This window comes from Pelobates fuscus, chromosome 5 (assembly GCF_036172605.1).
Source record: "Pelobates fuscus isolate aPelFus1 chromosome 5, aPelFus1.pri, whole genome shotgun sequence".
Lineage (NCBI taxonomy): Eukaryota > Metazoa > Chordata > Amphibia > Anura > Pelobatidae > Pelobates > Pelobates fuscus.
Window position 1 is genome coordinate 304164381 of NC_086321.1, and position 25285 is coordinate 304189665.

The 25285-nt window shown below is 42.9% G+C and overlaps 1 protein-coding gene across 1 annotated transcript in view; it reads left to right on the top strand.

Annotated features, from left to right (window-relative positions):
* Nucleotides 1-5976: 5976 nt before the first annotated feature.
* SHC2 (SHC adaptor protein 2) overlaps nucleotides 5977-25285 on the top strand; it is an 89800-nt gene continuing 70491 nt past the window's right edge. The window contains exon 1 of the mRNA XM_063455498.1: nucleotides 5977-6648. Within this exon, the coding sequence (XP_063311568.1) occupies nucleotides 6103-6648 (546 nt within the window). The 5' untranslated portion in view covers nucleotides 5977-6102. The remainder of the gene's footprint in view (nucleotides 6649-25285) is intronic.

Genomic DNA, 25285 nt, shown 5'->3' on the forward strand with positions numbered 1-25285 from the left:
CTTGGGATGGTTACGATGTTTCTGGCAAGGTATCGGTCCCGGAGTGTGCCGGTTAATAGAGATAGTTTAGGTCGTAGGTTTGTTAAGCCAAGTGCTTTCGGTGGTGTTTGTTCTATTGTTAGGGAAGGGGGAACAGCTGTCTCAGAGGGTGTGACCTTTGGGTCATTCAATGACTGTGGCTATGTCAGCAGGGCCAGGTAATTGGGTTGGGTGTTGCAGGGAAGGGGAGTGTTGGGTAGGAGGGGGTGTTAAGGGGGTAGGGAGAGGAACTGCGGAGAGGAGGATTGGGAGCTGCTGCCCTCCTGGGTACACCCTCCGAGCCCAGGGTGGGTGGGATTGGGTTGGGGGTTGGTTGGAACTAATCCTTTTGAAAACAGCAATCTCACATCTCTCCTCTCCACATCTTACTGCTCTTCTAGTATATATCGCTGTTCCTCATATAATTACTCTAAATCTAACCCATCTATTTGCTTTGGAAAGTTATGCTAACCTCCACATGCTTATGACTCCACATGCTTATGACTCATATAGATGTTTCAACCCAGCATCTACTTTCCCAGACACGCTTCACTACTAAAGTACATCTTACACCCCGTAACAATTACTTGGGCCCCCTGGCCTTCTTAGCTACTCTTTTTCCACCACTGCAGTTTAACTAGTCATTTCTCAAAAAGCTAATGCCTATCAGTCACTCCTCTTTCATTCCTTTTGCCGCTCCTTACACAGCCATGTTCCACCTAGTCTACCTTGCTAAAGTTACAACCAACCTATCCAACTCGCAAACATCTATAACCCAACAAGCCATTCCTTACACAGTCATGGCCCTTCTAGCCATTCCTTACACAGTCATGGCCCATCTAGGCAATCCTTATACAGTCAAGGCCCATCTAGGCAATCCTTATACAGTCAAGGCCCTCCTAGCCACCCCTTACACTGCCATGCCTTACTTTGCTACAGTTACAAGCACCCTATCCAACTCACACACATTTATTGCTGACCTAGCCAATCCTTACACATTCATTGCCCCCCCTAACCATTCCTACAGTCCTCTTAATCATTCTTTCCACAACTATTGCCTTCCTAGCCATCCCTCACACTCCAACGTCTAACCTATATATGCCATATCTCTATTGTATTCTTATATCCCTAACAAGATTCCAAAATTACCTGTAATCATATACCCCAAACAGCTATCTTTATCCTATTCTCCCCCAACAATATTAGACATTTAATCCCCCAACCATTACAGACAGCTTTATTTCAGCCCTCTATCCAGTTATGTAAAGAGAATGAATTATGCAGAATCTAGTTGAGCTTTATGCAAACAAGTGTCTCTGGGGAAAGAGATTTTACAGATCTGAGTATTAGACACAGCCTAGAAATGTGGGGGAGGTCGGCAATGCTGAAAGTCTTTAAAAAATTATTTTCGTTTTTTTTTTTTTACAGTTAACCAAATGGGAATGGAGGAAAAAAAGGGAACGTCAGTGGATGGAGAGGTTTCATTATGAGGAAGGGAGTAATATTTGCTATTATTTGCTTTAGTTATGATTGCTGCAGGCAGTTCCATATTGATACCACAGAAGCTACAGGCAGACAGCCAACCTGTGTTGGTAGTGCTTTATAATATGTGATAACCACAGAAGGGGCTGATACACTGAATATCAGCCCCTTCTGTGGTTATCATCGTCCTGCCTTTCATCTCTTGGCCTAAGTACCCTTCTGCCTCTTACATCTGTTTTCATCTCTTGCACTTTGCTTCTCTTCTCTATTTACCATCTCCCTATTTCTTACAGCTCCTCCCCCCCTTCCGTTCTCTGCTTCTCTCCCTCCTCCTTGTCTATAAATAATATTGCATTTTCTGCCTGTGTGTTGGCTCTTTGCCTTCTGAAACGCTAACTTACATCCACCTCCTGCCCTGCTCCTTCCAACTGCACTGCTGCAGGGCAGGCAATGAATAGGTTAATGGTGCCTTGATTGCTGCACAAAATGTCAGCTAATAATTTCATCTATACCTTATTTCTGCCAGCGAGATTCTTGTTGAGAAAGTGTATAATTTAAAGTGACAAAGTAAGCTAATGTAATGGTGTACACTGAGCTGGTAAAAGACAAATGCAATACGGTTATTTGAGAATGTAACCCATTACTACCACTTGGTAGCAAGATTTTATCAGCAGATGGGTGTTTACCACACAAAAGGTAGTAATAACTGTGCAGGCAGGGTTAATCAGAGGCCATAAATGTTAATTATTAATGGGCAGAGGGGGGAAGGGTATAATTATTAATTATTTAACAACCTATGTAGGAGGTGGAGATTTTTCTACTTATGTTAACACTTAAGGCAGTCACAATTAGTCAAATTAATAAACTTATTATCAGAGCTGACCAAGGCTAAGTGGTGACCTATCAACTCCTAATACACATGCTCTTGGATTCTTAAAGGGGCAGTATCATGAATAACACGTCATGAACCTATTTTGATCAACTAGCAATCATCTGACATTGAGCTAGTCCAACTATTGACATTTCTATCCTCTTGATCCTCTTATTATTTTAGTCACTTTAAAGATTCTGAAGAGCTTACAATGGATGCATGGTAGGGTAGAGGAGTGTCCCACGTCTGCACAGATGGCTTTAACCCCTTAAGGACCAAACTTCTGGAATAAAAGGGAATCATGACATGTCACTCATGTCATGTGTCCTTAAGGGGTTAAACCAAACAGAATTAGAAAATATTTTAAAGTTATCTGCTAATTAATACATATGATAGCGATTGTGGCTAGCAAAATGTGCAGATGCCATTTCCAACTAATAATAAATGTTAGAATCCCTTCAACTGCCAGCAGCTTCTAATACAGATAGCATCCCCTGACCCCTGCCCTACAGCTAAGAGATCATCCGAGCCTGGTACTAAAATGACAAGGATATTTACTAAAGTGAGAATTGTCTGGGTTCCAAAGTGAAATTTACATATAAGACCAAAGTAAGTAACTACACTGAAAAAGTTCTCCAAGACAGTTTTGCTTTCAGTTAAGGTACTTTGGCTTTCAATTTGAAATTCACTTTGAGTTTACATTTGCATTATACATGTTGTATACAGTCTGTATATTAGGGAACGCTGCTCTCCTCCTTGTGAAGAGGGTGTTATAGTGCTGCAGGGTCCAGTGAATCCATGTTCAAGTACATATTTTTTTTTTTTTTTTTTGAAACCTCCCTTAAATAGGACATCTGGTCAATCGGCTCTGCATATTTCAAATATATAATTTACAAGGGGACGGTGATAAAATATTTTCACCCATCACCCCGTCATCTACTATCCAGCTATGTGACTCATCCCTCTCATCTCATTCTATACAGATTTAAGGACAGACTCTCCTCTTGACTATGACTCCCACATCTTCTACTAACAGACAATACGTTACCTGTGCAATTATTTCTCATTTGAACGAGTGATAATGTACAGATCACCTGGTGAAGTCTGGAGCCATATATTCACAAAATTTATAAACATTCAAAAGCAACCCCTGCCACCATTTTTATCACTGTAGCTCCCATTAATGACAGGTAGCAGTAGGTCATGCATGCACTATACTACTGTTGCACTTATAGTAAAGTCTCCCCTTAATTACCCACTCCCTAACACACTACACTACATATTAACCCCTTCGTTACCCTAATACTACAGTAGACCTTAACCCCTTAAGGACCAAACTTCTGGAATAAAAGGGAATCATGACATGTCATGTGTCCTTAAGGGGTTAAACCCTATATATTCTTAATACACTACTCTACACATTAAAGGCACACTTTAAAACACCATTACAGCATGCTGTAGTGGTTATAGAAGTGCCAGGAGTGGATGGACACACCCGCATTTTATTGAGCCATTTAGAATTTGAATTTTTTAGGGTCTGCCGGGTGCTGCTCCCTGCCTCTACTACGAACGACAAAATGCTGGAAGCTTCGTAGAATATGCTTCCGTTAGCTCTCCTGAGCTAAGCCCTGTAGTGCAAGGCTTAGTTCATGAGGCCAGCTGTCCAACGTAGTCCTGCATCCCCAGAGAACTTCAAGCTCCCTGTCTGATGTTAGCTAAACATTTTTTAGTTTTGTATCACCTGCCTTAGCTCAGACACAGAGCTTTCAGCTCTCTGTCTGTATTAGTGAACTGTCTCCTAAACTGTTTGACTCCTTACAATTGGGGGGCACCATGGCACTCCTGGCACCATAACCAGTTTGAATCCATCACTAAACATTACCCCTACACTACACAATACACTAGACATTACATCTACACTACCCTAACACAAACCATAAAAGGGACACTATAGTCACCAGAACAACTATAGCTTAATGTAGTTGTTCTGGTGTCTATAGTATGTCACTGCAGGCTTACTGCCTTTTAAGCAATTGTCATTGCTAGTGACAATTCTAGTGGCAGTCACTCAGACGGCCATTACAGGTGCTTCCTGTGTCAGTGCTGAACTCCCCATAGAAATTAATTGATTTCTTAAAGATGCATCTTTATGAGGAGATGCTGATTGGCGAAGTGCAGCATTTCACCTTGCATGCACAATAGCCTCCCAATGCTTTCCTATGGGAAAGCATTGTATTAGCTGATTAGCGAAGCCATCCATGGTGAGTTTAAATACCTTTTCACTGTTCTGACAGGGAGAGCAGGGACCTAAATAGTGGGTTTAACACTATAGCGTCAGGAGTACATGTTTGTGTACTATAGTATTCCTTTACCATTAGACTGCCTTGACATTTACACCAACATAAACCATAACCTAAAAATATAATGTAATATAAAAGATATTTAATAGTAAAGCCTGTATTACATGGGAAAATGCCATCTAGGGATTCTGGAGTCATTTATAAACCACTTGACCTTATAGTCTTATAGTTTGTTATGTTTCCAGAACTCATCAATAGCATGATCTTTCAATAATACGCAGTTCACAGTTATGTTACATATACAGAAAAATGACAGCTACACTTATCCTAATATACAGGTATCAATACTGTCTCCTACCCTAAGTATACATGACACATATCTCATCTTGGCCTAATACACATAGATCACTCACATACTCATAATCTATGAAATATATGACATACACCTTGTATCATTTTCTAATACACAGACACAAGGACTATAACATTCACTACTTCCTAAATACATATCGCCACGGGTGCCCTGATATCTGAGATTAATCTCTAATCTCCTTCAAATATTATTCACACCTATTATTATTAACCACCAGAAAAAAAAGAGCATATTTGTTGACCTCATCTTAATACACAAAACTAACACGACACCTCCTATCATTACACAAGCACCCACCCCAAACATTCCTTCTCCTAACACAAATATCACAACAAGTGTCTACTCTCCATATGCAGTCACATTAGGATACATAGCATTCACATCATGAAAAAATGTAGACGTGGAGGCAAACCTCCCACCTCCTCCATATACACAAGCTTCAGTAAGTCTACTTCCACCTCCTAATAGAACACAATCAGCCTACAAATCTCCTAATATGCAGACTGGTACATCTGTGAGGCTCAGATACATCTCTCTCCACTGGCTTTTTAGATATGGATTCTAGTTGCTTTGAAAGCTAACAGAAGGCAGATGTGCCAGACAACGCAGATTTAGAAGTGACTGCATTGCACAAGGGAAGGTTAATTATATTTGGGGATCAATGCCTCATGGATAGTATGGTCAGAGCTACCCTTCAATTTAGGCCAAGTGAAAAATTCTGCAATAGTTAATTGGTTCTTATGAAATCCCGCATTATGCATTTTTAATAAGAGTTATATTTTAATGGGGAATTCTTGCTGTCCTAATTTTGGTTGCTGTGTGAACTACTACCCCCACCACATACAGCCATTAGCCTGACTCCCGATAGGAAGGAGGAGCTACAACAGCAGGTTCTGCTGACCTGAGCTGAGATGCTGCTGTGTGGTGGGGGCACATGAGTAATATGAGAATGACATCATCTGTGAGAGTGGATACTCCCCAGGGAGACGGGGAGTGCAGGAGGAGGGAAAGAAAGCAGCAATCACTTTGAAAGCTCTGGATGGATCCCAGCACACGGCATGCTGGCAGACACCAGGTATGACCGCTTTCGCAACGTCTCAGTAACTTCAACAGAGGAGCAGCAACAACTCGCAGCTGGAGACATGAGTGGACAGGTGGCCCCTGGTTCTCCCACTGCAACACCCTCTCTGGGCCCACCATTCTCAGAGCCACAGTATGCTGAGGAGCAAGATGTAGCAACTACCTTCTGTATGATGATACCTAGGATGGGGCAATGGAAATTTGCAAGCCCAGCTTCTTTTTTAAGTCGCTCACCATCAGGAGCCAGCAAAGAACTGACACTGGACAAACCTGGGACTGGAGGGGGACTGGGGTCAGTGTTTGGGGCCTGTGATCCCGTATGCTCCACACCTTGTACTCTGCAAGTAATTAACCGGTTGCGAGGGGGTGAAAGAGGGGGAGGGAGGAAGGTTTCACGGACAGAGACATACAAACTCTCAGGTGAAGAGTGGAACCGTAAAGGGACTTTTATCAGCAAACCAGCTCAGGGTTGGCTGCACCCTGATGAACAATTGCAGGGCCCTGGGGTCTCATATATTGTGAGGGTAAGTGTTGTTATAGCATGAAGATGGGAATATATTATAAGCTGGCTCCACCAGTAAGAGAAATTAATGGTATATTAGGGTGGGATATTAATTGTGATAAGCCTGATGCATGAATGAATGCATGCACTTGCAATTACATTTACTGATGTAGCGCCAACATATTCCACAGCGCTGTACAATAGGTAGACAAGACAAACATTTAATTCTAACAAAACAAGTATGACATACGGGAGCAGTAGGTGAAGAGGGCCCTGCCCAAACAAGCTTGCAATCTAAATGCAATGCATATTAGGTGACAGAAGATGCAGATTAGAAGAATTAGTAGAATGCAGAATCATTTGAGGACAGGATCCACAGGAGGCAGTGGTTCATTGTGTCTAGTAGCAAGGTGCTTTTTCTAAGATTACTTAACCCCTTGACTTTGTAACAGGCGCATGACTGCGTGAGTGATACGCCCCAAGCCTTACTGCTTATTACTTTGTTCAAGGCCCTTTAAGAAATGGTGAAGTGCATTAAGGAGTTGTGTAGACCAGTGTTCTTGTGTATTAATCTGTGATTGGCTCTCTCATCTGCTTCTTAAAGCTGATTGGAAGAATGCTGATGCAATGTTTTTCTTCTTTTGTTTTGCTATGTGCTGATTGGCTACTGGTTCCTTTGTTTTGAAAGGGTGAGGGGAATCGAGAGATGTCATCATGTGCTTCTAGATTCTAGAACATGTTTTCTGACCTATATTAATAAATCTGATTCATGACATAACAACTGGTGTCTTACCTACTGGTACATTAAGATGGAATGGCATTTTATAGCATAATGAAGATTCAATGTTAACCACAAACAAATTCATGGTGAACCTGAGTGAGATCAAAATATGTTTATATTTAGAATAATGTATTGCTGTACAATAAATACCAAGAATCATTGTAAATCAGAACACATAATCCCCTGAGTAGTGGTAATAATCAATAACACATTTTAAGGAAATATTTTACTTTTTGTTACTAAATAAACACTAGAAAGAGCAAGTAATTTTATTTTTCTTTAACCCCTTAAGGACACATGACATGTCTGACACGTCATGATTCCATTTTATTCCAGAAGTTTGGTCCTTAAGGGGTTAAAGATGATGGGGTGCTAGACTCTGCCCACTTAATGCCATGTACTCAATGAAACATAAAACACCAAAACTCAATGAAAAATCATGCCCTGTTCATAAGGATACATACAGGAGAGAAACAACAACTACTTTAAAGATGTCCAACTCCACCCCAAATGACAGCACTAAAAAGCAGGACAATGTACAACCCTAACTTTTAGTGCAGGCAAGTCCCGTGCATTCAATGCAAATTCAGTGGTCAATATCAGAAACTCTTAGAACAGACAAAACATGTCTACAACCAGAAAATGGGGAGTTTTTCCTATATTATTGGCTGCAGAGCCTCTCAACTGCATGTCCAACCCCCAACTAATCATGACAGACACAACATCATGTTTTTTCTAACACACACAACAAAAATGGAATAGGTCAGCTAAGGCCATAAAAGAAGAAGTGCGTTTACAGAACAGCCCCACCTGGTATGTAAGAAAACTTTAGAACAAAACTTTAGCATGCTGTAGTGGCTATGGTTCCAAGTGTTAAACTGTTCAAGAACTTATCATGAGACAATTAGGGTACTCCTGGCACCATAACTGCTACAGTGTGGTATAGTTGTTACAATGCCTAGACGTCTTTAATGCGTTCCATCTATTCAGTGTGAGATGGTTTTCCACTATTCATACTCTTTCTTTACAGTAATCCAATTTCTCTTTTGTGTTAATTCCTCAAACCATAAGGTGCCCTCTACAGCAAATAAGGAAAGGGATTTAGGGGTAATTATTTCAGACGACTTAAAGGTAGGCAGACAATGTAATAGAGCAGCAGGAAATGCTAGCAGAATGCTTGGTTGTATAGGGAGAGGTATTAGCAGTAGAAAGAGGGAAGTGCTCATGCCATTGTACAGAACACTGGTGAGACCTCACTTGGAGTATTGTACGCAGTACTGGAGACCGTATCTCCAGAAGGATATTGATACTTTGGAGATAGTTCAGAGAAGGGCTGCTAAACTGGTTAATGGATTGCAGGATAAAACTTACCAGGAAAGGTTAAAGGATCTTCACATGTAATTCTTGGAGGAAAGACGAGACAGGGGGGATATGATAGAAACATTTAAATACATAAAGGAAATCTACACAGTAAAGGATGAGACTATATTTAAAGCGACACTATAGTCACCTGAACAACTTCAGCTTAATGAGGTTGTTCAGGTGAGAACTATAGCTCCCTGCAGCCTTTCTCATGTAAACACTGTATTTTCTTAGAAAATACAGTAGAACGGTTCTGGTGTATCTAATGTACCACACAGGAGAGAGGGAGACGGACTAGCACTAAGCTGCTCGAAAACTGGTAATGCTAGGGATTCACTAAAAACCTATATAGAACAAGGGAAAATAACTCTCTAGAAGAGTGGGAATACCAGGAGCTGGCTAGGTGACTAATGGCTAAAATACTACTAAACAGAGAATACAAATATAAAAATATAAATATATGGGACTATGCCTTTAAATCTGGAATAGACAAAGTATCCCTATAAATGTGCAAAGATACAAAGAGAATGTTGCTATACCTTTAAATATCCTTTAAGAATGTGCAAACATGCAAAGCAGTGCTATATAGGGGGGTGATAAATAGAAAAAATGTATATATATATATATATATATATATATATATATATATATATATATATATATATATATATATATATATAAATAAATAAATACAAAAATACAAAAAGGGAAAAATGAGAGACCAAATTCTCTGCTGGATGACCAACAAATATGTATGAAACTGGTGTCTATAGCCCAAACAACATGAGGGATAAATGATACCTGTTGCAAATAATATACTTTGTAAAAGATAGAAGTAACAAATAAGCTATACAGTACAAGGAACTGTTAGCTTTAGGCAATAAAAATGGAAACAATATATCGCTGGAAAACTGAAGCATAAAACTGGATCACTTCATATAAAAAAATGCCAGTTTATTGAATATATTAAAATAACTTGGAAAAAGTTAAATATAATAAAAATACAGGTCACTCTAGATTCAGAAGTGCATTACCAGACTGATGCATATAAAAATAACAGCAAGGACCTTCGAATTGTTAAGGATGGATACGGATTGTGATAATTCAATATACAGCTGCCGGTGAGGATGGCTTGTGTCTGTGAGCACGTCCCGAGCAGGAGCCTCACTTCAGGGGACGTGCAGGACAGATGCCTCCGGTGGCGGTACTTTCCAAACAGGTCCTGCGTGTGGAGATTAGTGGTGCTGCTGGTACATGCGTCTGATCCCGTGTGTTGCTGGGACGCCTGTCTTACGCGTTTCGTAGGGAATGGGCCCTACTTATATATACATATATCACATATTTCCCATATGTAAAGGTAGCAGTAAGAATTAACGATTTATTGTTAGTACTTAAAAATAAGAATTTGAGATGTCCAGCTTAGATCTAATTTATAAATTCCATCAATCAAGACCAAGTCATAATATCCTAGAATGCATTTGTCCTTTATTATAGAGCTGTGTGTGTGGTATGTTGAATGATGAGTATATTCTTAAATGATACTTGTAGAATGGGGGTTTAGGGAAGAGAGTACTTACAACCAGTCCCAGAAGGATGGAATCATTACATCACTCAAGAGATGATGAATGTTTTTACTCAAATAGCACTAGGTAGAGTTAGATCATTTTAGAAAAGGCATTGTTAAATAGAGATAGCTTGCCAGCTTAAATTCTCTAAAATCCGGGGGCGGGGCCTGACCACCATGGCGGAGAGTCGTGTTCTCCATGAGCTCCCACAAAAGCCTGACAAAACAAGCGATAATATGCTCACCCAAGCAACACAATCTGCATACCCAGGCACCCTAATGCCACCCACGATGGAGGGCACACAAGGGGCTCTTATGCGACCTAATTGGGGCCAGAGGAAATCACGACCGAAGTTGCGGCCTGGTCTGCACCGGGCGGGGGAGGCGGCCGCTCCCTTGTCCTGGAAGCACCCTGAAGCTGCCCACCGCACAAGCAAGCCCTGCTACCCCCCCCGCGGACCGGCGGGGGTGAACCCGGTCTACCCTGGGGTGGCGACCCTGAGTGTGAGGAGAAGGGGAACACCAACAAAGGCAATAAACGGAAACCTCCCTAAGATGGCGGACACATGTGCTTACAACCCCAGTGACGCCTCACAAGATATCCTCACTCGCATAGACAACCACTTCAAGGCATTTTGGAGGAAGCTGGTGGGTAAGCTAATTCAACCCGCCTCACCACAACCACCCACTCCTACAAGGCGAGCATCACTCACCCACTCACATCAAGCGACCCGGCAACAGCACAGCCGCCAAACGCCCTCACTCACCCAAGCAGGGCGCCGATGCAAGCCTGCCTTCTTGCCACACCGTTGTTCCGGCAAGGACCGACACCGCGCTCCACACAGCCAGGAGAGGCACATAGCGCAACGACGCATACTGACAAGCAGAGGACCCTCTGGGCCTAGACCGGCTCGCGGACTGTGCTACTTGACGGCAAACAGGGCATGGAAGTGCGGAGGACCTTGGAGCATGAGACACACTGGCAAGCAGAGGGCTCCCCAGATGGGACTCACCTCACCTAAGAAAGGAGTGACACTGAAACGGGAGAGGAGACGGCTAGACACAGGGCACAAGATGGCGACGACACTGGGTCGGCCCAACAACGTCCCACAACCACAACACGGGGCGCCCTCTGAGTTCGCGCCGCAACCAAGACTCACAAAAGCACCAGAGTGGGCTTGTGGACTACCTCTTGCGGGGGTTGGCTGACCGGGACTCTTGCTACTACAGATGAGTCAATCGCTCCATACCTCATATAACCTCTATATGCAAATGTTGACGTTTTTTGTCGGTTTTCCATTGATTTGTTGTCAATCTTATACTCTTATGTCATGCCTTACGAGTAACTGTTTAGGCCACCTCTATTCTATTCTATTTTCTTGCATTGTTATAAGTACATTTTCAAGATGTTATAAGTGAACTGTGGGAGTGTGCGACCAGCTTTATTCCATGCTCCCCACAGTTAACCGCTGACTCGCATACCCACACTCGTTATACCATACAATTGTACTACTTTAATCTTTAATTTTCACTCACACTAGTCAAGAAAGAAAACAGACCGAGGTAATGCATACTGTGATTAGAATATGACATACTCAAAATGTGCACAACACCTTTACTATGCATGACTTCACGATATCTAAAGTTTTGATCATTAAACCTGTTAGCGCAACACTCGTTTTAATTGCAAATGTTAGCAATGCTGTTTTATGTGTTATGTTTTATATATTTCTATGTCTCATGCTACACTAGAACACCCACCCTGCACGGCCTACGCATGCACCGAGCACTTCCATAGCGCTATGGAAGCGCAACCATCCTAGCAAGTACCATGCAATACAGCGACACAGACCACAATGGCCTATACGGTACCCTGGTACCCATTGCAGCGATCACACGCCACTCTACACACAATTCTCTTGCAAGCATGGAAATAAAGTCACAGACATAACCCTCATTAAAAAGCGCAGAACAAACCAGTAAATATCGATGTTATAAGTATCCAATACTGACCCTAGATATGTGTAAGCTTTTCTACATAAAAATTGTGCACTGTTTCAATGCCATAACTGTACTATAATGATGACATGCTTAGGCTTACAAACGCTGTTGTGGCGAGGTAAGCTGTCTTGTAACCTTTACGCACGCAAAAATAAAGAATTAAAAAAAAAAAAAAAAAAATTCTCTAAAATCCAAAGTAATATATTTGGAGAAGGCAAGCTAACATTTGCTAAAACAGAATGAGAAATTAAGAACATCTTTACTGTATCTGCCAAGAGGGAGAGGGCTCCTTATACGTCTCATTTTCTGGCATCACTCAAAACGGCTGGTTAATTAGATTACCTTTCTCTGAAGCCAGATGCAGGACACAGAAATCTAGAGAGGTGGGAGGAGGGAGCAGAAAGAAAGACAGAGCTGAATGTGCAAATAAAGGCCCATAGAAACAAACGTTTGCATTACAAACATTTGAACAAAAAAATTTGATCAGCAAGTTCTTTATTTTGTCATGTTTTATGCACTGATTTTTATACGAATACTGAAATAATCACAGTGTACTTAAAAAAACAACAATTTAGTAATATTAGGGATAAAAATAAACTAATACAAGCACTAAAAAACAAAACAAACTGTATTAAAGTCGCTCTTTAACCAAAAATTAACTTAATCTGATCTGTTACATATGGCTAGCTCCCAGTGTCTGAATCTGTTTTTATTTTTGCCAAGTGCTGTAGTTTTCAAAATATACATAAAAAAGGTAAGGACTTCTTTTTCTTATGTATAGCAGTCAAGTTGACAAAACTACAGGTAGAGCTAAAAGCACTGATATGTTTCAGTTGCCAATAAAGTGTTGACCACAATCCATGAACAAAAAATAATCCCACAAAAGGGACAACAGCATACATCATGGTCAGAAGAGAACAAAATGTCTGCACCCAGATGTCTGCACCCAGATATTGAGATCCAGCGCAATGAAGAAAAGATAAACATAAATAAATGCAAGTTTCAAGGAGTGTTATCACTGAGATACAGGGACCATAAGGAAAGGAAGAAAAAAAACACTACAGGGCTGCTTTAACTCCTTAAGGCGTACCTTGGGGATCCAATCCTTAACGCCGGCAGGTGGCATAATACTGTCCTTTCCACTTACCTACTCACCATCGATCTCCCACCAGCAATCGCGATGGGGAGAGTTGCCTGGCATTCCAGGCAGTCCCCCTGTGGATGATCCGGCCCTCCCGGGCCATGTGATGGTGATTACTATCGATCACATGGACGGAATAACCGTCCAAAGCAGTGTCTGCAGGGGCCTGCTTGGAATAACAGTCAGTCCCCCTGATGCCTGAAACAAAGTTCAATTAAGTTTAAAAACAGTTTAATAGTAAATTAAATATACTTAGATCATATATTGGAAGGCAGGGCCTGAAGTTGTGGGAGGGGCTATGACCCTTTAAAAGGGACTCCCTCTCCTACCTAACTTACCTACTGGTCCAGTCGTACTTTTGGTATCCAGACTCAGACAGAGCTGCTGGTGATCATACTGCAGAACAGCGCGTGGTGCAGCATTACTTTGTTTAAACAGAACTATTTCGGGTCCGTACGCAGGCCGTAGGCCAGCAACCGCCGGACAAACAGAGTATCCTGCGCTAAACAGTGAGTACAGACTATTCTGGAACGGCTGCAAAGGCTTTGAATGTGGTTTTTCAGGAGCACATGGCGCTCATTGCCCTGATGAGATCATCCATACCAAATCACCTTCCCAGATAGTTTACTCATTCACAACTCACATGTAATAAGATCTGGCGATGTTTATTCGTCGTATGATCTGTAGAATGTGCAGTCACAGGTAAAAGAACGATTCTTCCATACAGGTTAGGAGAGAAACAAGTCACATTTGAATGTACAGTGGGATCGACTGATTATCGGTTTTACCGATATAATCGGCTGATATTCGGTATTTTTGGCAATATCGGTATCGGCCGATATAGATACCGATATTGCCGATAATACCTCCCAGGACCGGCAGGCTCATTACAAGCCCGGCGGTCCTGGAGGGGTGTGCAGCAAGCACTTACTCACCTCCCTGCAGCTCCTCCAGCTCCCCAGTGTAACTCTCGCGAGACCCGCGGCCGTCAGAGCGTTGCCATGGGTTACCATGGCAACGCTCCGCGCGGCACGCTGGCCGCAAGAGTTACACTGGGGAGCTGGAGGAGCTGCAGGGAGGTGAGTAAGTGCTTGCTGCCCGCCCCCCCACAGCTCAGCCCATGCCACTGGACCACCAGGGACTGCCACAGCCCTCCTCCCTGGCCAGGCAACAAGCAGGGAGGGGGGGAGAAACAAAAAATAATTATAATAATTAAATATAAAAATAATGTAATAAAAAATGCCCCCTCACACACACACACACACTCCATTATATACACATACACTACACAAACACACTGTGTATATAATGCAGTGTGTGTATATAATGCTGTGTGTATATATAATGCTGTGTGTTTGTATAGTGTGTGTGTATATAAAGCAGTGTGTTTGTATAGTGTTTGTTTGTATAGTGTGTGTATATAATGCAGTGTGTGTATATAATGCAGTGTGTTTGTATAGTGTGTTTATATAATGCACACTGCACTATATACACACACTACACAAAGACACTGCATTATATACACACACTGCATTATATAAACACACTATACAAACACACTGCATTATATACACACACTGCATTATATACACACACTATACAAACACACACACTCCATTATATACACATACACTACACAAACACACTGTGTATATAATGCAGTGTGTTTGTGTAGTGTGTTTATATAATGCAGTGTGTGTTTGTGTAGTGTGTTTATATAATGCAGTGTGTGTAATGTGTGTATATAATGCAGTGTGTTTGCATAGTGCGTGTGTATATAATGCAGTGTGTGTAGTGTGTGTATATAATGCAGTGTGTTTGCATAGTGTGTGTGTATATAATGCAGTGTGTTTGTGTAGTGTGTTTATATAATGCACACTACACAAGCATGCTGCATTATATACACACACTATACAAACACACACACTACATTCACTATACACACACTACACAAACACACACACTGCATTCATTATATACACACACACTACACAAACACACACACTTTGCATTTAGTATATACAGCATTCACTTCACGCACACTACCCACACACTCTGCTTTCACTATATACACACTACACTAATACACACTGCATCCACTACACACACTAGACAAATACACACTGCATCCACAACACACACACTACACAAACACACACAGCTCCCCTGTCTAAACACACTGCATACACTACACGTGGCATGTATATTTTGTGCATTTACCTTTAGAAATAGTTTTTATTTTCCAAAATGGTAAATGTACAGAATATCGGCAAATTATATCGGCTATCGGTCTGAAAGTTCACAGAATATCGGTATCGGTATCGGCACTAAAAAAATCAATATCGGTCGATCCCTAATGTACAGCATAGAAAACACTGGAACAGGAGGGGGGGGGGGGGGGGAAGAAGGAGTACCTGAAGCAGCATGCAAACTATGGAGTGGCCCAAGAGACAAACTTAAGATAAACATTAAAGAAACAGTACATTATAATAAAACAATATCATGTAACATGACACTCCCCGCCTGAAATCTTTAGATTTCAAAGCCTATATATATGTATATAAAGATAAGTCCAAATGTCTAAATGTCCAACTTGAACCTGTAAGCGAAGAAAACATTGGAAAATAATACTGGTGTGTAAACCATAAATACAAGATACCTGCAAAACAGAGAAGGTATGCAGTAAATGAACAACCAAACCAAAAGTCCAATAACGGATGGCTAAAGTCCTGTAGTCTACAGTTTATAGCCGTGGAGATTCAACAGTGGCATAGTTAACAGTTATAGTGGCGTTCTCACCGCCATAGTACCGTACGGTCTGGTACTCTTGCATAAGTCACTCGCTTGGGAGAAGTACCAATTCTGTGATTGGTCGTGAGAAAGTCCGTGCGGAACCTCCTTTGGTTATCTTAATCTCAACCTTCGGAACCTTTCCATCATCGCTGGGCATTATACTTGTTACGAGACCCATAGGCCACTTATTGCGACAGACTTCTCTATCTTTCAGAAGAACAAGGTCGCCTACTTTGAGGTTGGGCTTGGGTGTTTGCCATTTGGAACGGCTTTGAAGGATATGTAGGTACTCCTTTCTCCAGCGGTGCCAAAACACATTGGCTAGGTGTTGCACCTGTTTCCATTGATGCCTGTAGATATCCTTTGGTTCGATCTCAGCAGGAGATATCACAGTAGTCCCAACCTTCTGTGTGGCTGGGGTAAGAATCACTGGAGAATGAGGATCAGAATATACTGGTACTAGAGGCCTTGCATTAATGATGGCGGATACTTCCGAGAGAAAGGTACTCAAAGTCTCATGAGTCAATAGTGAAGACTTGCGGTCCTGTAACATGGAATCAAGAATTCTTCGAGCGATTCCAATCATTCGCTCCCAGGATCCTCCCATATGTGAAGAATGTGGTGGATTAAACAGCCAAGTACATCCATTGTTTGCTAAGAAATTGTCTAGTTGAAGTTCTTTACAGGCTCCAACGAAGTTGGAACCACAGTCGGATCTTAGCTGCTTGACAGGTCCTCGGATGGAGAAGAATCTTCGTAAAGCATTGATGAAACAAGAAGAATCCATTGACTCAATAATTTCAATATGTACAGCTCGTATGCTGAGACAAGTAAACAACACGGCCCACCTTTTGCTGTTGGCTGGAGCAGCCAACCTTGAGTCTTTCGAGTTACCACGGTCCACGGACCGAAGACGTCAACTCCAACGTAGGTGAAGGGTGGATCTGTGCTTAAACGATCAGCTGGCAGGCTTGCCATTTGTTGTAGTTGGTGTCTACCTCTTAACTTGCGACACTTGACACATTTGAAAAGCAGGGAAGAAACACATCTTTTCATTCCAACAATCCACAAGCTGGCTGACCTGATAGCGCCTTCTGTAAATTGTCTACCTTGGTGTTGTATTAGTTCATGAAGGTGCCGGATTAGAAGAGTGGCGATGTGGTGCTGACCTGGTATGATGATAGGGTTTTGTTCCTTGCTGCACAGGTCAGATTTCTCTATTCGACCTCCAACTCGCAGCAACTGATTGTCATCGACCACAGGGTTTAGATTAAATAGTGAACTATCCTTTGATAAAGGTATTACACCTTTGAATCTGTGGAATTCTTCCATGTACACTTCTTGTTGTACACAGCGAATGATAACCTTTTTGGCACGCTCAACTTCCGTTGCGGTAGGATGGTTGGTACAGATATGCCAACCATGACACTCTGATGTTAAGCTCCTTTTAAAACAATGGCAACGTGAATCAAATAAGCAATAGCCCTAACAGCTGATGACCAGGTTGAGAAATGTTCAAAACAAAGTGACTTGAGTTTTGGTTCTGGACTCGTAGAGGTATGCAGTGTGGTGTTCATAGACCTGATTTCTTTATCATCATCAGGATGTACCAGTTCGTAGGCAACGTCTGTGGAAATTGAGTAGGATTTTTCGTGAAGAAATCTTGGAGGCGTCAGAGCTGCTGGGGATATAGCTCTTGTCCCATAATCAGCAGGATTAAGGTCAGTGGGAATATAATGCAATTGCTTTGGCAGAGAGAACCTTTTATTGGCTTGATGTAGATTGTTCGGCAGCTTCCCTCTCGGGAGGTGAAAGGGTAGGGGTGCTACCCAATTATTGGAATCTTCCTGAAATAACTTTTTGTCCATTACTTTAAGGAATTCTTTGCCTTCTACTGAAGGAGCTAACATGTTGTCTTCGCTGCTTGCATTGAAAACTGTAGAGACAAAACTGTCATCGTATGTGTGGGAAAGGTTTGTGTTGCTGTGTTGCAACTTGCAGCTAGTTACTTTCTCCTTTACCCAGCAGTGATGTGGGCATGGCCCAAAGTGAGTGTTACGGCCATTTGGCAATACATTTGTCTTGAATGAAGAAATGTTAGTAGGCCTTTTCATTTTGCCTATACAGACATTACCTATGATGACCCAGCCTAAGTCCAGGTACTGGGCAAACGGAGCATCTGGGGGTCCGCTGACCTGCCTGTGCACCTTGTAGACCCTTAGAATATCTCTTCCCAGCAGAATAAGGACATCTTTGTCATGTGGTGGGATTGCACTTGCTATTGACTTTAGGTGAGGGTGGTAGAAGGCAACTTCTGGTATAGGTATTTCTTCTTTGTTGGCTGGTATCTGGTTGCACTCTACAAGTGTAGGTAAGGGAAATTGTAAGTTATCTCCTAGAGAGGACACAATAAATTCATGGGCCCTTCTTCCAAAGACCTCTGTAGTGCCGCTACAAGTGCCTAAGGTGTAAGGGTGAACCTCTCCTCTTATGCAAAATAGATCAAATAGTTCGGATCGGGCAAGTGATCATCTAAGATAGCATACACCTTTAAAGTCTTTTCTGGCTGATCCTTGTGGTGGACATTCACTAGGCATATTTTAGCACAAGACTTGTCACAGTGGTCTTCCCCACAGACTTCAGTGCATGAGGAAAATATCATGGTGGAATTAGGCACCTGATCTGTACTCTTCCCGCCGTGATTTGGCCTGGGAGAAAGGTATACAGGTTGTGAAGGATTGGACTCAAGTGGATGGAGAGCTTGAACATGGTCCTCGGAATCGCACTCTATGCACTTGATAGGGATTTTACATTCCTTAGTGAAGTGATCAGTGGAAGCACAGCACCTATAACATACTCCAAAGGTCTTTAGGAGTTCCTTTCGTTCTTGTAGGGGCTTCTTCCTAAAGTCGATACATTTTTTGAGGGGATGTGGCTTCTTATGGATAGGACATGATCGGTTTGGGTTTTCGAGGCGGGAGCTGAGGTGGGAGCGGGAATAATGTCTGTCTTCTTAACAGACACGGGACCTCTATGGTTCCTGTAGCTGATATGTAGGTTGTCACCTTTCAGTGAGGGAGTACTGAACTCACCAAATGCAAAACTAGGATCGTTCTTGGTGTCTGCAATGTTCCTGACAAAGTCGCAGAAGTAGGAGAAAGGGGGAAATGAAACCTTGTTTTCCCGTTTGTATTTTGACCCAATTTGGATCCACTTTTCTCGTAGGCCATACGGAAGCAGTGTCAAGGTAACTGAGGCCCGGTAGTTTAGGGTCAGTTTTGGCAAGCTGGACTTCGAGAAGAAGGTCACCGAGTCTCTGGAACTCTTTATTGTCCTTACCGGATATAGTTGGGAAATTTTCCAATCGTTTGAGCAATGCATTCTCTATGGCTTCAGGACTACCATAACTCTGTTCTAGACGCTCCCATGCAGCGGTGAGACCTGCAGTTGGATTGTCGATGTAGACTGACCTGAGGCTTTTGACACGTTCTGTAGATTGTGGGCCAAGCCACCTGATCAGCAGATCCAGCTCCTCAGCAGCAGTAATTCCTAAGATCACCTATAGTAGTTTTGAAGGCAGCTTTCCAGCTTCTGTAATTTTCAGGATGGTCATCGAAGCTTACTAGGCCTGACTTGGTGAGCTCTCGTCGAAGTATATACTTTACGAACTCTGCTGTATCAGTTGCCTCTGACTTTACGTAGGAGGTCGCTGGTTGAATGTTGCGGATTGCGTTGTTTATGGTATTGTTGTGAAAAGACTTCGGAAGATATGGTGCAGCAAGGGCGTTCAGCTGAGTTGTTGGGTTAAAGTCTGGAACGATACTATTAGCAAGAGGTTGGTGATTTGCTTGCAGATTGGTGTGCCGTTCTGTGACATATGCAGAATCAGCATGACAGTCGGGCGCTGCACTGTTTTTGCATGTAGGAAGTTGCTGGAACAGCTTTTGCCTGGTGGTGTGGTGAAGTCCTTGCGTTGTCGTGAAGAATGGAGGCAATTGAGTGCTCGCTGCTGTGGTTTAGAACATAGTTCTTAGTGCGTTCGAAAGGATCTTCCATATCTGCCTTGATGCTGACCCTTTCACTAGCATTTTCATCTGCACCGATAGCTTGTTCCAAAATCTTTTAGTTTTGCTGCAGCTGCCTCGTAGTTGCTCTGTTCCTTTAAAGCTTTAATTGCTGCCCTTTGACGTGCTGTCTGAGCTTCCATTGCTGCCGCTTCGGCTTGCATTGCTGCAGCCTCAGCCTCCATGTCTGCTCTTTTTTTTGCATATGCGGCCTGTACTTTGCTAGCCTCTGCTTCGGCTCGGGCGTTTATAAGCTGTTCACTAAGCGTTGAGTGCCTTGAACTTCGGGATCTAGAGGAACTTTTAGAATGTCTGGTGGATACGGATCTGTGAGATAGTGTCCTGTGGCTGCATTAATTTTGCTTCTGCCTTTGCTTTAGTTAGCATGATAAAGCTTTCTCTTTCCATGTTAAGAAGTTGGACATTGTTAAGTTGCTCTAATGATTCCTCAGTGTTAATGTTTTGCAGAATAGTTTTATATTTATTGCTTGTAGTCTGGTACAGTTCATATGAAGCAGAGAGATGCTTTATGGCGCCCTCTAGTTGCAGTACCTCATGGCTGGGACATGAAATCACATCAACGTGGGTGAGGATTTTATCCCAAATCTGCTGCAAACTGGTTGATAGTTCACTTCTCATGGATTCATAGTTCTCTTTAACCTTCCAAGTGGGTTTCACAGAGCGTTTAGCCAATGCACTGGGCTCTGGGTCCTCATCCTGGCTTTCTCCATGTGTTGCATGCTGTGGTGTTTCATCACATACTGAGCCTTTTCCACTCATGATGGCCTGAGGTACACAGGCTTGGCTGTAGAGGTGAAGTGTGTCTGTATACTGTGTGGGGCTGTAACAAGCTGTGCTGGGGTTGTATGCAGACTTCTCATACAATACACACAGTTACACTTCACTATGATCTGTCCTGTGACGCAGCGATCTCTGTACAAGCTGCTGGATACGTTCTTTTACTATTCTGGAACGGCTGCAAAGGCTATGAATGTGGTTTTTCAGGAGCACATTGCCCTGATGAGATTATCCATGAGATTATCCATACCATATCCATACCAAATCACCTTCCCAGATAGTTTACTCAGTCACAACTCACATGTAATAAGATCTGGTGATGTTTATTCGTCGTATGATCTGTAGAATGTGCAGTCACACCAGGTAAAAGAACGATTCTTCCATACAGGTTAGGAGAGAAACAAGTCACATTTGATTGTACAGCATAGAAAATACTGGAACAGGAGAGGGGGAGGGGAGTACCTGAAGCAGCATACAAACTATGGAGTGGCCCAAGAGACAAACTTAAGATAAACATTAAAGAAACAGTTCATTATAATAAAACAATATCATGTAACATGACACAGACGGGTACACCAGTACAGCGTCTGTGTCTCACGTAGGAAACATGTGTTGCTTATGACCCACCGAGGCCTCTGTGTTTACTGGACATCACTCCCCCTCTCCCCGCTCACGATCACCGGGGAATCAGTGGGTTACATATTCAGCTTCACCGGCTCCCAACCCCCAACTGACCTACACAGAGTTCCCATACGGGCCGGCTCCCAACCCCAGCAAGAGGGGCACAGGGGGCTTTAAACACAGATTTGCTGACTCCCCCCTCCCCTTACAGTAAGGGCACAGAGGCCCGTTACACGGGGCCCCCTACCCCAATAGGAGGGACACACAGGGCCTTCACGCCGGCTTTTCCGGCTCCCAAACCCCCTCCCCTAATATTAGGGACCAGAAGACCGTCACGCCGGCATCACTGGCTCCCAACTCCCTTCCCTAACAGTAGGGACACGGAGGTCCTTCCAAACCACCCCCCCTTTCTCATAGGGGCACGGAGGTTCACACACCGGCCTTGCCAATGATCCTCCCCTCCCACCCCTATCAATTGGGGACACGGAGGCATGGCACAAACGGCCCTACAGGCTCTTAACCCCCCTCACCACCCCCCTCCCTCACCCGTCCAAAGTATATTCTCTCTCGGCAGCTCCCTCCACAGGCGCAGGTCTGCTGTCGGCCAGAAAGCACGATCAAGTACAGCACTGCAACCGCAAAGCAGGCTGTACACTCAAACGTCAGTCAAACACACATCACTCACAGGCATTCAAAGTTGAATAAAAAATATGTAGCTGGTTTATAAAAAGAATAATAAATATGTGGCTGGTTATAGAATAAGAATAATAAACATGTGGCTGGTTTATTAAATAAGAATTATAATATGTGGCTGGTTTATAAAATAATAATAATAATATGTGGCTGGTTTATTAAATACGAATTATAATATGTGGCTGGTTTATAAAATAATAATAATAATATGTGGCTGGTTTCATATAAGGTATACAGGTATTATACAGGTACAATATACATATAGTTCAGGATGGTGCACAGCACTACGCCACCTGGTGGCCATGCTGCACTTCATACCCCTGCATATTTAAATATCGATTGTAGCCTATATATTTTGCTTGTAATTGGTATGTGCATTGGGTATCAAGCACTAGTTCTTACATGGGGGACATGCAACAGTATATGTTAAAACTCGGTATTTGTCATTTGATCTCTGGATCTGCTTACAGGATTCAGAGACCTAAACAAAGTCAAGCGTATTGTGTTTCCTTCCATTGCTATGGGCACGATACATTACAAATCACACGTTTCGTTACTCAGATACATACGGCACAAACACATAAAGGTACAAACGGTAGCGAACAGACATTTAACATACTACCATAACTTATTCTGACACGTGTTACAGTCTCCACACGCCAAGCTTAGACAGACTTGGCTCATTAGATCCTACAGTATATGTGACGTACCAGAACAATTCTTACGTCATCAAGGTACAGCTAGGTGTCCATAGTGTACGCAACTAATGCGAATTGTAGGGGATTTTCAGCAGCGACATATCAGCATGAACTCATATGTACCCAATGCCTTCCATTTTTGTCATTTATCATCTGGGTTAGGTCCCCCCCACCTTAGCAGAATCTCAGAGTACTGCAGAACACTGAACATACAATGTTCATACAGGTACTTTGCTCCCGGTTCCTTAAACACTCATTTAGTATAAAGATTCATCCCATAGAGACGAGGGGGTATGGCCACCTAGGTATTTCTCCCAGGCACCTTATGCCTTAAAGATAGAGGTCCTGCGAGGCCAACACCCATCCTCCACGAAAGAGATAATAGCGCCCACGGGCCAAATCATAGCTATACGCCTCGCATGTTGCAAAGCAAGGGAATCACTCGTCACACCCCCTCCATAGATCAAAGACTCATCCCTTGTAAGCCCACATCCAGCAGATCACCCCCTCGCGCCAACCATAGATATAGCCGACCCAGCCACTTGGCAACTAGTAGGGACTCACCTATCTCCAGTCTAATGAATTGTTTCGCCACTTCGGCACTAGTTAAAGCAACTGTATACATCCTCAAGAGAAATTCAGGATTCCTACATATATTTCAGTACGTTCCTAGTTCCAGAAGAAGGAGATGACATTGCCATCTCAAGTACTCCAACTAGGACTGCCAACCCTACAACAAGGAGATTCCGGCAGGCCATATTCTAGTAGATCGTGGACCATCCCACAAATTACGCAAGGCAATATAACCTTTACACCTACTACCCGCAAAACAGAACTATGCAGGCTAATGCAAACCAATACTAACAAATCAGACACGGGGACAAGCACAAGTGGCACGAACAATGCCAACCGATATACCAGGATCATCTCTATAGTAACATCCATGAGGCAGATGACCGATAGACTACAGAGACTGGAAGCCCGTAGCTATCCAGTCATGACACCAGAAACCACTCGCACTGATATTCTGGGCCATTCCCAACCCGGTAATTCCAACATGCCAATCTTCTTAGGCCCTCAAGTCATTACCCCAACCATGTGGTGCAGGCAAACCATAAAATGGACATTAATCTCGTGTCGCTTATCATTGCCTACCAGGATGTCACAGTACACCGCCCATACACCTAGGGCGACATCTCAGTGGTCATGGCAGGCCAGAGACACAAGACTGGAAAGATTATTCATTAGTATGGTTGTGGCCTTCCTGGTCTTGTGTCAGTACAGACACAACTGCATGCCACATCTCTAAGCCTATATTCCGGGCAAATTGGGTCCAGAACGTCTACCCTCAGGTCAGTTGACTCAGCAAGTATATAGTATATTTAGTCATGGCATTGCGGCACCTCTATCATGTTCCCCATGTAGCCCCTACAACGATCATATCTTTCGCTGGGGGTTGCTGTTGATGTCAGTGTGGCCATATTTCAATTATGGCTACGCTGTCATGGCCAGTAATTTTCAACTGATCTACAACTTACAATAAACGACCAACCCAACTACATTGGGCCTCTCTCAACTATTAGGCATAGTCCTCACACAAAGCCATCTATGGGCCTTTTGGCAACATTATTCAGGTAACCTTAGGGTACAAATACGTCTTATTTGCAACCCCTCATTTGGGCACCAAGTTCACATATCAGCTGGAGAGGAATGTATGCATAAAGTGCAGCTACCTCACAGCTTCTACCTGTAAATCAGCACGTCTTATAGTAGTATACTTCTGCTATATCTGGCACTGTCCACATACAGCCACATAGTAGCTCTCCTCACGACCCTATCTACACAAAAGCAGAGAAGGTAATAATTCCCTCATTACAGACGTTCTCCTAACCTATCACTGTACTATGTCAGTCTAGCATATTGTCCATTTGCGACGCATGCTACATGCCACATCCATTATGATTCATCCTGAGTTATCATGTGGGTCAAGTAAGTTTCCCGGGGTCGTCCTTAGTAGCCAGCCGCCATTGGACTTACATAGTAATTTCCAGACTGGACTATTCCCACATCACCGCTGCGTATTAGACCAATTCATACACATCATTTTATACTATCCTTCCCGCTTCCCTGGCTATTGGACTGC